Source organism: Macaca fascicularis, chromosome X (assembly GCF_037993035.2).
Source record: "Macaca fascicularis isolate 582-1 chromosome X, T2T-MFA8v1.1".
In the NCBI taxonomy this organism is placed as follows: Eukaryota; Metazoa; Chordata; class Mammalia; order Primates; family Cercopithecidae; genus Macaca; species Macaca fascicularis.
The window spans coordinates 160,489,814-160,503,575 of NC_088395.1; the positions used below are offsets into that span (position 1 = coordinate 160,489,814).

The 13,762-nt window shown below is 51.4% G+C and overlaps 1 protein-coding gene and 1 long non-coding RNA gene across 22 annotated transcripts; one reads left to right on the forward strand and one right to left on the reverse strand.

The window, feature by feature from the left end:
* Window positions 1–91: 91 nt before the first annotated feature.
* SLC10A3 (solute carrier family 10 member 3) lies at window positions 92–3,360 on the reverse strand. 21 transcript variants are annotated; one of them, XM_074029706.1, is made up of 6 exons: window positions 3,298–3,360; window positions 3,017–3,068; window positions 2,662–2,695; window positions 2,439–2,536; window positions 1,365–1,862; window positions 92–1,277 (listed from the first exon to the last, which is right to left on the reverse strand). In XM_074029706.1, exons 5-6 carry the CDS (start codon window positions 1,719–1,721, stop codon window positions 288–290), a joined length of 1,347 nt encoding a protein of 448 aa, XP_073885807.1. In that variant the 5' UTR covers window positions 1,722–1,862; window positions 2,439–2,536; window positions 2,662–2,695; window positions 3,017–3,068; window positions 3,298–3,360; the 3' UTR covers window positions 92–287. The 21 variants fall into 21 exon arrangements, with proteins under 21 accessions (XP_073885807.1, XP_073885803.1, XP_073885799.1 ...); XM_074029702.1 differs by having other exon boundaries at window positions 2,662–2,767; XM_074029698.1 differs by having other exon boundaries at window positions 2,390–2,536; window positions 2,662–2,767.
* A 128-nt stretch (window positions 3,361–3,488) lies between these two features.
* LOC135969321 (uncharacterized) lies at window positions 3,489–12,260 on the forward strand. The gene is made up of 2 exons (XR_010584503.2): window positions 3,489–4,432; window positions 11,732–12,260. It is a non-coding gene; the product is annotated as an uncharacterized lncRNA (long non-coding RNA).
* Window positions 12,261–13,762: the final 1,502 nt, after the last annotated feature.

Consider the following 13,762-nt stretch of genomic DNA (forward strand, 5'->3'; position numbering starts at 1 on the left):
TGGCCCTCCACCCTGGTCCACACCTACCCAGCACACTCTTTCTACCCCCACGCCCAGGCCCCAAAGGGCAAAGATTAGAAGGGACCCAAGCTTGCTTCTCTGTTTTATTGAAATATATTTTCTGGGCAGCGCCCACCTACCTAACTCAGCATGGCCTCTGTGGCACTGAAAGCTGGAGAATAAAAAATCAGTAAAAAAAATAAGCCTGGATTTTTCTGAGTGCATAGTGCATGAGAACTTTGGTGGAGTGTGGGGGCTGGGGCTGATGAAAGCTTGACCCAGAGGCCTCAGGAAACTGGGAACAGGCTACTGTAGATGCAGTGGCCAATGACCAAGGCCAGCATCTCGGAGGTGCCGCTCAGCGCCACAATGAAGGGGGCCTGGGAGGCATAGTCAGCTTGAAGGCGGCGGAGGGATAGCTGCAGCATGGCCAAGGCCAGCAGGCTGTTCTGCACCCCTACCTCAATGCTGACCGTCCGCCGCTGGGCCACAGGCAGCTTCAGACATGTGGCCAGGCAGTAGCCCACCAACAGGCCAACCAGGGGCACTGTGATACCCACCAGTACGATGGGTAGCCGGACGCCTGCCAGGATGAAGACCCCCATGCGATAGGCCAGGAAAAGGCCGCCCAGGAGGAGCACAAAGCTGAAGGGCTTGATGACCTGCAGCAGCAGCTGGGAGAACTTGGGGAGCTTGGACTTGATCAGCACGCCCACTGCTATGGGGATGGCGATGAACAGCAGGGTGCCCAGGATTTTGGAGATGGGCACGTGGAGTGTTTCATGGATGCTGAGCAGGTGGCTGTAGATGGCTGAAGACAGAGGCAAGAAACCAGTGGCAGCCACCGTAGAGATGAAAGTCATGGAGATGGCCAGGGTGACGTCCCCTCCAAGAAGGAGGCTGAAGAGGTAGCTCCCTCCGCCGCCAGGCGATGAGCAGGTAATGATGAGGCCCAGAGCCAGGGCCTTGGGCAGCATGAAGACTTTGGCCATGAGGAAAGCGTACAAGGGCATGACCAGAAACTGGCCCAGGAGGCCCAGCAGCATGGGCTGGGGGCTCTGCATGAGCCCCTTTAGAACCTCGAGTTCCACTTTGCACCCAAATGAACACTTGTTGACAAAGATAAGAGGCAAGAGCAGGTAGAGTATTGGGTTTTCCGAGAAGTGGGCCAGGTCGGTGCTGAGGGGGGCGGGGCTGTCTTCAGCAGGTGAGACCTTGATGCAGAAGTCCCTCCGCTCCTCGATCAGTGTGGGCGGGGCCTCACGGGCGTCCAGGAGCTGGATGTGGAGTGGGGCCAGCCCAGCCAGGCCTGAGTGGATGCTCACCACAAAGCCACCCCCACCTCCCCAGGTTATGGCACTCACGTTCTTGATGGTCAGCACCTCTGTGTCCAGGGATGTAACCCTGAGCATGGGGCTGGGCACCGTCCTGTTGGCTTGGCCTGGGTACTGGCTGGAGATCACAATGATGCCCTCACTCTCCTCAGGAAACTCAAACTCCATCACAGAGCCATCTCCAATGCTCAAGTAGCGGCCCCCAGTCAGCGGCACAGTGTGACCCCCAGCAGTGCTGAGGCTGCCGCTGGCTGTCCCTCGGGCCCCCCATGGCAGGCTGATGAGCAGCAGGGCAGCTCTGAGCATGCCTAAGGGACCTGTGCCACCATCCTCGCCTCCCACACCAGGCCACTGCTGAGAGCTGCCCCTGCCCTGCATTAACACCATGGCTCTTCCTGGAGGGCGGATTCGTGCCCAGGCCCTCTGTGGCTTAGGAGAACATCCCCACTGGTGCTGTTGGGTTGTCCTGAGAAGGATTCATGGGTGGGTCCCAGTCCTGTGCTGCCTTCCTTGATGGCAGGGCTCTCCCTGAGGAGGTAAGGGACACAGAGAGGCAGCCGGTGAGGGCGTGCAGTCAAGAACCCAGGAGCATGGGGATCTGGAAACCCGCTACTAAGAGTAAAACTCAGCAGGGACCCTTGCCCCACACTCAGGAATGGGGAGGCAATGCCTAGTGCTGGCCCTTGAGTGCCGTTTGGCTGTGGCTCCCTGGCCTGCTCTACCTGCCCCTACAGTGACTCGATGAGGGTCCTGCTGGGAAGCAGGTCCTCCCTCCCCAGGGAAGTTGCCAGAATGGGCAGCAGGAATGGATCAGACAGAGCCACATGTCTACTGGGGGGCTTTCTTCTCCTTTTGTCAGAGCTCCCACTGGTCCCAGACTTTGGGACTCCCAGAGCCACTGTGATATATCTGAGAGGCTGTGCTCAGAGTCCAGGGCTCCCCTCCATGCTCACATGCGCCCCAAAATCCCAATGGAACTATGAGTGTTTCTAGGGACCAGCAGCACCTCCTTCCATTTCTCAATTTGGGCAGTGACCACTGTAGTGTCACATCACCTGCTAGAACTGGGGCAACCAGGCTGGAGACACAACAGCTTTACATCACCCCTGTCAGTTGCCTCATGCACTGTTGTGTCCCGGTCCTAGAAGAGGACTGCCTCTGTAGATCCTATCACTTTGGCACTGGCCTCCCGTCATCTGAGACTGGGGTGAAAGGCAGAATTAGGGAGCAGAGGTTAGGTTAAGCCAAAAGTTCATCCCGGCGAGCCTCCCCTATCCCTAGCTTAGGATGACATGGTCTCTGCTGGCTTGAAGTTCGGGTCACTTACCCTGGAGGCCTTGGTCCAGCCATGTGTCTTATCTCTGAAGAGGGAGGCAGGAAAACCAGTGGGGTAGGAGAAGCAAAGTAGAGGAGCTAAGATGAAGGCACCAGGGCTGAAGCCACCAGGGTGATACGAACCAGTCAGAAGGGGAAGGCTAGGGGCCATTCACCCCATGCCCCATCCCTCCAGTAGGGCTGGTGGCTCTGACTCACTCTAAGAGGGGTTTGGCCCAGATCCCACACCATTTCTGCTTGAGGGGCCGACAGAGTTTGAGCAGATGCACCCCCAAGTCAGGGGAGGGAGTCCCGGCCCTTCCACACCGGCCAGGTGTTCGGGATAACTGGCAAGGGCTCCTCCGTACCTGGGAGTCCGGAAGTTGTCGGACGGGTCGTTAGCAGAGCTCTGGCGCGGACCTGGGAGGGAGGAAAGGAAGGGCACGCCGCCGTCCCACAGGCGGCGACCCGCTCGGGCCGTCTCGGGGTCTGGGGGAGCACCTTACGACATTCCTGGGCCCCGCGGCCCCGCCAGGCCTCGCGAACGAGCGGCGGCGGCCCTTCCCTGCCAGGCCCGACCGGGCGCCCGAGTGGGCGATCGCGGAGCGGGGTCGGGGCCAGAGGCCGCCTCCCTTCCGGAGGCTCTCACCTGCCACAGCCACGGCGCAGCTCAGCTGCAGCGTCTGCCTGGCCAGCAGACGCCCGCGAGCTCGGCCCGTCAGGGCCCCGCCCCACCGAGGCCCCGCCCTTCCCCGCCCAGCGCGTCAGGGCCCCACCCCTCCCTCAGCGTCCCGCTCAACTCCAGCGGCTTGCTGGGTTCCGACCGGTTGTGACGTCTCTGGGAATGACGCGCCCGCGCGGGCGCGGGCGCGGTGCGGGTAAGCCGGTCGGCGCCCGGCGCTGCCTGGACCAATCGCTTGGCAGCGCATCTGAACTTGTTGTGATTGCTAGGGCGACCCGCTCTGGGAGGGAGCCCCAGGCATTCCCGATTACGCTGCGACCTCTAAAGGCAGTGGGACAGAGGGTTAGCCGTTAGCAGGGCTGGGGCGCCCGTGGGCTGCCGCTAGGGCTGTGAGCCCGGGGTTAGGGTTTTGGCCACGTTGCCGCTCAGGGTGCCCAGCCCTGGGGCCTCAGGGCTGAGTTTGACCGACCTGGACGCCGGCTTCTGTGCGGAGTTCCTCCTTTCGTTCAAGCATTGACCGAGCGCCTTTTTCTATTTATCTTCTGACACTGAGTCTCGCTCTGTCGCCCAGGCTGGAGTGCAGTGGCACGATCTCGGCTCGCTGCAACCTCCGCCTCCCGGGTTCAAGCCATTCTCCTCCCTAAGCCTCCCGCATAGCTGAGATTACAGGCGCCCGCCCCCGCGCCCGGCTAATTTTTGTATTTTTGGTAGAGACGGGCTTTCACCATGTTGGCCAGGTTGGTCTCGAACTCCCGACCTCGTGAGCCGTCCGCCTCGGCTTCCCAAAGTTCTGGGATTACAGGCGTGAGCCACTGCGCCCGGCGAGGGCCAATTTCTATATCGTGGAACATTAAGTGAACTTGTCTGCCTTTCCAAACTTTGGCGCCACTAGCAAGGTGCGGAGGCTTCGTGGTAAAGGAATAGAAGGCAGAAGGTTGAGGACAAATATGATGGGAACGTGTAGAAAGAGTGTCGGAAGACAGTACAGAGGTGCAGAGCGAAGGGGGATCATATGTTCCCAAAGCTTGTTGGGGCAACTGGAATCAATCTGCACACTTCAACCTCTTGTCAAGACTGATGGAGTCGGAGGTATTTGCCGCAGGTAGGTGCACAAGACACATGGTTGCAGATGTGAAAAAAAAACAAAAACAAAAAACTGAACAAAACCACCCATGTCTCTAATGTTTCTTTTTTTTTTTTTTTTTTTTTTTTTTTTTTTAGACGGAGTCTCGCTCAGTCGCCCAGGCTGGGGTGCAGTGGCCGGATCTCAGCTCACTGCAAGCTCCGCCTCCCGGGTTCACGCCGTTCTCCCGCCTCAGCCTCCCGTGTAGCTGGGACTACAGGCGCCCGCCACCGCGCCCAGCTAAGTTTTGTATTTTTAGTAGAGACGGGGTTTCACCGTGTTAGTCAGGATGGTCTCGATCTCCTGACCTCGTGATCCGCCCATCTCGGCCTCCCAAAGTGCTGGGATTACAGGCGTGAGCCACCGCGCCCGGCCGTCTCTAATGTTTCAAATAAATGATATACATTTGATTTTATTATTTATTTATTTATTTTTGAGACAGGGTCTCGCTCTGTCGCCTAGGCTGGAGTGCAGTGGCCTAAGCTTGGCTCACTGCAACCTCCACCTCCCGGATCCAAGCGATTCTCCTGCCTCAGCCTCCTGAGTAGCTGAGAGGTACAGGCATGCGCCACTACCACCCGGCTAATTTTTATATTTTTTAGTAGAGACAGGGTTTGCCATGTTGGCCAGGCTGGTCTCGAATTCCTGACCTCAAACTATCCACCGGCCTCAGCCTCCCTAAGTGCTGGGATTACAGGCGTGAGCCACTGCGCCCAGCCAAATAATATACTTTTAATTAATTTATTGATATTTAAATTTATTTTAAAAGTTTATTTATTTATTTATTTAGAGACAGGGTCTCACTCTGTTACCCAGGTGCGGTGGCTCACGCGTGTAATCCCAGCATTTTGGGAGGCTGAGGCGGGTGGATCACAAGGTCAGGAGATCGAGACCATCCTGGATAACACGGTGAGACCCCCGCCTCCACTAAAAATACAAACAAATTAGCCGGGCGTGGTGGTGTGCGCCTGTATTCCCAGCTACTTGGGAGGCTGAGGCAGGACAATCTCTTGAACCCGGGGTGGGGCGGAGGTTGCAGTGAGCTGAGATCATGCCACTGCACTCCAGCCTGGGTGACAGAGCAAGACTCCATCTCAAAAAAAAAAAAAAGTTTTTTGTGTGTGTTTTACAAAGTTCAAGTTAGTATGTGCACATAATATGAGCAAATATACATATGCTGAAAGTTCTTATAAGGGTTTGATGTGTGGATGATCAAAAACATTTGCAACCATAACTCTCAGCCATTCTTTAGCCTCCAGGGATCTGTAAGGCAGAAGTGATTTGTGTGTTTGTACTTGGTGTTCTGGAAAGGTTGTTCTGTCCCTTTCAAATGGGGTTGAAGGCTCCTGATGGAAGTAGACAGTATTTAGACTAGAACAGGTGAGAGGGCTTGACTTGGCACATGCTGGGGCTGAAGACTGCAATTTGGAAAAGGGCAGTAAGGGTAGGGACTGTCTAAGGATGGGGTAAAATTGGCCAGAGGGAGAAAGGAGTCAGCTGGAAAACCCAAAGAAGGAAAACCAAAAAGTTGTGTCCTTTTTGAAGGAAATGTGAATTTTTGTATTCTACTTGCCTGTACTCTTGGGCCTACCTGACGCTGTCAGTGAAACTCACCTGGAACTAACCACTTGGCAGCCGCCAATTCTTGTTTTTGCCAGAGGTCAAGGAGAGCAAATGCAGTCAGAAGACTGCTGTCTGTTATTGTCAATCACTTCAGCCTTCCCTGAAAAGCCCGAGTGGGCAGGTGGAATATCTGACATGAAGAATTGGTGGCTTTGTCTGCAGGAAAAGGGAATAGCTAAATTAAAGGCAAGAGAATGTTCCTAGTTGGTTTAGGGAATCAGTAGTTTACCCCAGGACTCGGTGGCTCACGCCTGTAATCCCAGCACTTTGGGAGGCCGAGGCAGGTGGATCACTTGAGCTCAGGAGTTCAAGAGCAGCCGGGGCAACATGGCAAAACCCCGTCTCTACAAAAAATACAAAAATTATCCTGGCGTGGTGGCATGCGCCTGTAGTCCCAGCTACTCGGGAGGCTGATGTGGGAGGGTCACTTGAACCCGGGGAGATGGAGGCTGCAGTGAGCTGGGATCACGCCACTGCACTTCAGCCTGGGCAACAAAGTGAGACCTTGTCTCAAAATACCCTAGAAGAGAAGGAGGAAGAGGTGAGGATATCTAGTGCCCAAAGAGAAGTCATTTGGACTGAAAAAACAGATGGAACAAATGATAGCAACAACTCTTGAGGCAGGGACCTCCAGAAACAGTTTTTTTTTGTTTGTTTTTTGTTTTTTGTTTTGAGACAGAGTCTCACTCTGTTGCCCAGACTGGAGTGCAATGGCACAATCTTGGGTCACTGCAACCTCTGCCTCCCGGGTTCAAGTGATTCTCCTACCTCAGCCTCCCGAGTAGCTGGGATTACACCCAGCTAATTTGTGTATTTTTAGTAGAGATGGGGTTTCACCATGTTGGCCAGGCTGGTCTCAAACTCCTGACCTCGTGATCCGCCCGCCTCAGCCTCCCAAAGTGCTGGGATTACAGGCATGAGCCACCGTGCCTGGCCCAGAAACAGTATTTGATAAATAAGGAGGCCAGGCGAGGTGGCTCATACCTGTAATCCCAGCATTTTGGGAGGCCGAGGGGGGAAGATTGCTTGACCCCAGGAGTTTGAGACCAGCCTGGGCATCATGGGAAGATCCTATTTCTACATAAACAGATTAAAAAATATTTTAAAAGGCATGGAAGGCATATGCTAGTGTAAGTATGAGGTACATTGAGTATCCACAGGGAAGTATAATGACACCTGTCACTTTTGCCTGCCGGGCATCAGGTTGCAGCACCTTAGTTTTCTTTGGGGGAACCATCTGTCCTCCACTCTCAGTATGCATGGTTTGCATGTGGATGGCCCCAGCGCTGGGCCCTGGAGTGGGCACATAAGCAGGTGCAGCCAGCCAGCCACTCAGACTGATGCAAACATAATGCCATAATCCAATCTGGACCAATGAGGGTTAGTCCCCAGGGACTTGTACTGAAGTGTTGGGAATGCCATCCTACGCCACAGAGAGGGAGACTAAAAGAAAATGATATTTGGAATGGGTATTGCAATGGGAATGTGTGTGCTGTAGTAAACTGTGTATATTCAGGGAGGTGAAGGGAGAAAAAGGTTTTTGTGGTTGTTTTTTGTTTGTTTGTTTGTTTGTTTTTAAGGCAGGGTCTCACTCTGTTGCCCAGGGTGGAGTGCAGTGGTGTGATACTGGCTAATTGCAGCCTTCACCTCCTAGACTCAGGTGACCCTTCCACTTCCGCTCCCTCCAGTAGCTGGGACTACAGGCATGTGCCACCATGCCTGGCTAATTTTTTTGTATTTTTTGTAGAGATGGGGTTTAACCATGTTGCCTTACACTGGTCCCGAACTCCTGTGCTCAAGCAATTCTCCTGTCTCAGCCTTCCAAAGTGCTGGGATTACAAGCATGAGCCATGGCAGCAGGCGGACACAGGTGTTTTTGTTTGTTTATTTGTTTTTCAGATGGAGTTTGGCTCTTGTTTCCCAGGCTGGAGCACAATGGCGCGATCTCGGCTCACTGCAACCTCCACCTCCCGGGTTCAAGCGATTCTCTTGCCTCAGCCTCCCGAATAGCTGGGATTACAAGCATGGGCCACCGTGCCCAGCTGATTTTGTATTTTTAGTAGAGACGGGGTTTCACTATGTTGGTCAGACTGGTCTTGAACTCCCAACCTCAGGTGATCTGCCCTCCTCAGCCTCCCAAAGTGCTGGGATTACAGGTGTGAACCACCGTGCCTGGCCAACAAAGGTTTTTAAAGAAAAAATGAGAATTACATAATTGTTTTCAGGTAATTATCCTTGGCTACAAGGATTAATAACAAAGGTGGCATCAGTCCAAGTTTGGACAGGCAGTTGCTGGGTAGATGTCTTCACAGAAGTATTCTCTCTGTGTCAGGTGATGATAGCCATTGTACGGGGTTATAGTTTTTACAGAGTCTCATGATGGGTTTTGCTGTCAGGTATCACGCATGAGAACCTTCTCTTCATGGCCTTCCCCAGCTCCGGTTTTCAGGTTTTTTTTTTTTTTAAGGTGGGGTCTCGCTATGTGACCCTGGCTGGAAGTGCAGTGGCTTTTCATGGAGCGATCCTACTACTGATCAGCATGGGAGTGTTTACTTGCTCTGTTTCTGAGCTGGCCCAGTTCACCCTTCCTTAGGAAACCTGGTGGTCTCCTGCTCCCAGGAAGTTACCATATTGATGCTGAGTTTAGTGAAGACACCAGATCAGAATAGCATACCACAGCCCAGAAATCCTGTGCTCAAGTGATCCTCCTGCCTCAGCCTCCCCAGTAGCTAGGAATACAGGTGTGTACTACCATGCCTGGCTAACTAAAAAAAAAAAAATTTGTAGAGACAGGGTCTCCCTATGTTGCTCAGGCTCATCTCGAACGCCTAGGCTCAAGGGATCCTCCCACGACAGCCTCCCAAAGTGCTAGATTACAGGGGCGAGCCACCGCACCTGGCCTAGCATGGAAGTTTTAACCTGTTCCATTTCCAGCCTGGGCTGGTTCATTCCTCCCTAGACAACCTAGTGGTCCTCCACTCCCAGGATACTGATGCTGAGCTTTTTTTTTTTTTTTTTTTTGAGACGGAGTCTCGCTCTGTCACCCAGGCTGGAGTGCAGTGGCCGGATCTCAGCTCACTGCAAGCTCCGCCTCCCGGGTTCACGCCATTCTCCTGCCTCAGCCTCCCGAGTAGCTGGGACTACAGGCGTCCGCCACCTCGCCCGGCTAGTTTTTTGTATTTTTTAGTAGAGATGGGGTTTCACCATGTTAACCAGGATGGTCTCGATCTCCTGACCTCGTGATCCGCCCGTCTCGGCCTCCCAAAGTGCTGGGATTACAGGCTTGAGCCACCGCGCCCGGCCGATGCTGAGCTTTTTGTGGACACCTGATTGGCATGGCACACTATAGCCCAGAACTCCTGGGCTCAAGCAATTCTCCTGCTGCAGCCTCCTGAGTAGTTAGGACTATAGGCATGTGCCACCACACCTGGCAGGGATTTTTTGTTTTGTTTTGTTTTCTTTTGTTTTTTGAGACACAGTCTCACTCTGTCACCCAGGCTGGAGTGCAGTGGTGCGCTCTTGGCTCACTGCAACCTCCATCTCCCGAGTTCCAGCAATTCTCCCACCTCAACCTCCTGAGTAGCTGGGACTACAGGCCTGCATCACTACGCCCAGCTAATTTTTCTATTTTTACTAGAGACAGGGTTTTACCATGTTGGCCAGGATGGTCTCAAACTCCTGACCTCAAGTGATCCACCCACCTCAGCCTCCCAAAGTGCTGGGATTATAGGCATGAGCCACCACACCTGTTTTGTTTTTAATACAAGTGACTCCATTTTGCTTCTGGCAACTTTCACATTTCCCCTTTTTGATCGTGATCTTTCTTCAAAAGCAGTGGGTTTGGATTGTCCCTCAGTACTGGGATGGACCTGTCCTGGGCTGTTGGTCTGGTTCCAGATAAGAGGGAGTGATTGACAACTAGAAGTCAGTGTCAAAACCCCTTTAGGCACATCTGAGCAACACTGGAAATTCGGGGAAAGTTGCACTCAGACTAAGTCTACCTGAAGTCCATCTTTACGTTCAATTTTTTGTGTTCCGTGGTCTTTTGGCCATCGTCTGGAAGCCCCAGGCCAGCATATTCTGTTAGCAGCTGTACTTCTGCAGAAGCTTCACAAGTAATAAGTACAAATTGTTAAAAGGAAAATACAAATTAATATTAATAGTAATATGATACCCCCAGTTTTCATAATGGTTTTGAGCTATGAACCTAGGCTTAAAGGCAATCAAGTCAATAAATCAAATGACCATGGGGAATTTGGTGAGACCCATTATAACCTATGTGACCTGTTATAACCTATGTTTTGTAATTTAATGTATATGGGGCCTCAAGTTCTCCAGGGAAATTTAGCCAGGTTCAGCAGGTGCTATTAGCAATAGAACAGATATTTCCTGATTTAACCAATAGATACTGAAGGTTCTCTTAGGTCAGGTTCTGTGAGGTTACTGATAGAAGCTATTGATTGTGCAGTTTAAATTACACCATTATCCCGTCAACGAAAAGGCAGACATAAGAAAGGAAAAATTAAGAGTGACAAGATTTTCATTTTGATGGGTGAAGCTCTCAACTTTTTTTTTTTTTTTTTTTTGAGACAGAGTCTCGCTCTGTCGCCCAGGCTGGAGTGCAGCGGCATGATCTCGGCTCACTGCAACCTCTGCCTCCCGGGTTCAAGCAATTCTCCTGCCTCAGCCTCCCGAGTAGCTGGGATTACAGGTGCGTGCCACCACACGCAGCTAATTTTTAAAAAATATTTTTGGTAGAGATGGGGTTTCACCATGTTGGCCAGACTGGTCTCGAACTCCTGACCTCAAGTGATCCACCCGCCTCGGCCTCTCAAACTGCTGGGATTACAGGCGTGAACCACCATGCCCAGCCAAAAATCTCAACTTCTTGTTCTGGTTTGCAGTTTGAATGTCTCTGGTTATGGCATCAGGTGGTTTGGAGAACTTTCTGTGTGACCCATACATTAGGCATGAGACTTGTCCCTTGATATTTATACCAAGTTTTCTAGCTCCAGCTTCAAGGCCTTTAGCAACATAACAGGTTTTTTTTTTTTCTTAGTTGGAGAGTTTTAGCCAAATATTAGAGGAAATTAGGAGGATTTGGGGTCTAGTCCTGTCTTCATGTAGATAAGAAACAATGCAAAGGGCTGCAATCTAATAACAGTCATATTTTAGTGTTTTTCCTTTAGAAACAACTATTTCTGGGAGGCCAAGATGGGCGGATCACGAGGTCAGGAGATCAAGACCATCCTGGTTAACATGGTGAAACCCTGTCTCTACTAAAAATACAAAAAAAAAAAAAAAAAAAAAATTAGCTGGGCGTGCCAGCAGGTACCTGTAGTCCCAGCTACTCGGGAGGCTGAGGCAAGAGAATGGCGTGAACCCAGGAGGTGGAGCTTGCAGTGAGCCGAGATCCCGCCACTGCACTCTAGCCTGGGCAACAGAGCGAGACTCCGTCTCAAAAAAAAAAAAAAAAAAAAAAAAGAAAGAAAAAGAAAAAGAAACAACTTTTTCTCTCTAAGGTCATCCTGATTTTTACTAAAGATAATCAGAGTAATACAAATTTGTTTGTAAAATAAGTTTACTTTGATCAAATTTTGCCTGCAAGAATAGTGATTTGACCACATAGTAATCTCAGATTTTTTTTTTTTTCAGATGCAGTTTCACTCCTGTTGCCTAGGCTGGAGTGCAATGGTGCAACCTTGGCTCACTGCAACCTCCACATCCGAGGTTCAAGCGATTCTCCTGCCTCAGCCTCCTGAATAGCTAGGATCACAGGCATGTGCCACCACACCCGGCTAATTTTTGTGTTTTTAGTAGAGACAGGGTTTTACCATGTTGGCCAGGCTGGTCTCAAACTCCCGACTTCAGATGATCTGCCCACCTCAGTCTCCCAAAGTGCTGGGATTACAGGTGTGAGCCACTGTGCGCGGCCTGTTTTTTTTTTTTTTTTTTTTGAGACAAGGTCTTGCTCTGTCACCCTGGCTGGAGTGCAGTGGCACAGTCATGGCTCACTGCAGCCTCAACCTCCTGGACTGCAGCAATCTGCCTGCCTCAACCTCCATAAGTGCTGGGATTACAGACATGAGCTACCAAGCCTAGTACCATAGAATCTAAACCATCTCTAGATTATTTATCATGCTTAATACAATACAAATGCTATGCAAATAGCTATTACACTGTATTGTTTCTTGTTTTTTGATAGGATCTCACTCTGTTGCCCAGGCTGAAGTGCAGTGGTGTGATCTTGGCTCATGACATCCTTGACCTCCTGGGCTCAAGTGATCCTCTTGTCTCAGCCTCTCAAGTAGCTGGGACTACAGATGCGTGTCACCATGTCTGGCTAATTTTCTTTATTTATTTTGTAGAGATGGGGTCTTGCAATTTTACCCAGGCTGGTCTCGAATGCTTGGGCTCAAATGACCTGCCCACCTTGGCCTCCCGAAGTGCTGGGTTATAGGGCATGAGCCACTGTGAGAGCCTACACTGTATTTTTTTTTTTTTCTTGAGATGAAGTTTTGCTTTTGTTGCCCAGGCTGGAGCGCAATGGCATGATCTTGGCTCACTGTAACCTCTGCCTCCTGGGTTCAAGTGATTCTCCTGCCTCAGCCTCCTGAATAGCTGGGATTACTGCCACCACGCTTGGCTAATTTTTTTTTTTTTTTTTTTGAGACAGAGTCGCGCTCTGTCGCCCAGGCTGGAGTGCAGTGACGCGATCTCGGCTCACTGCAAGCTCTGCCTCCCGGGTTCACGCCATTCTCCCGCCTCAGCCTCCTGAGTAGCTGGGACTACAGGCTCCCGCCACCACGCCTGGCTAATTTTTTGTAATTTTTAGTAGAGACAGGGTTTCACCATGTTAGCCGGGATGGTCTCGATCTCCTAACCTTGTGATCTGCCCGCCTTGGCCTCCCAAAGTGCTGGGATTACAGGCGTGAGGCACTGCGCCCGGCCACTGTATTGTTTTTTACTTGTACTATTTTTTATTCTTGTATTTTTATTTTTTTCAAATATTTCCAATCTGTGGTTGGTTGAATCTGTGGACATGGAACCCCCATGGATATGAAGGGCTGACTGTATGCTAGTCTGTCTTCTGGAGATGTTTGCAATTTTCCATAGCAAATCTAAAGAGTGAAGTATGTATGATCCTGCAGTGGATCCATCATTACACATTTTTGTCCAAACCCATCGAATGTCCAACAGCAGAGTGAAGCCTCATGTGAGCACCAATGCTGGTTCATTGACAGCAACAGATGGGACGCTGGAGGCTGGCAGGGGGCACACAGGAACTCTGACCTTTCCACTCAGTTTTGCTGTGAACCTAAAATGGTTCTAAGAAAGAACATTTACAAAAAAAAAAAAAAAAAAAAAAAGGGAATACATGTAGAAAGTTCCTGATACAGAGACAGGACTAGGTGTTGGCTGTGTGATCTTTTCAGTCCTGGAATCACCATCATTTCCTGCCTGGTGAGTCTCTCTTCCAAGGCACCCCTGTGCCTCCAACCCCACATGTGCCTGCTCCGGAAGCACTTTTGTCTTCTGAGGCTCTGTCTGAGCTCTACACTCTTCCTGGGGTCGGCTCTTAAGTCCATCGCCCCTAATGTGGCCCTGTCAAGGACACCACAGTGCCTCCCATCTAGGAACTGCCTTCTCTCCTTTCGCTGAACTCAGACTGCTTCTGGGCCTCTG

Bases quoted from the DNA above. Each gene is read 5' to 3' on its own strand.
- SLC10A3 (XM_005594994.3), bottom strand. From the start codon at position 1,721: ATGGTGTTAATGCAGGGCAGGGGCAGCTCTCAGCAGTGGCCTGGTGTG.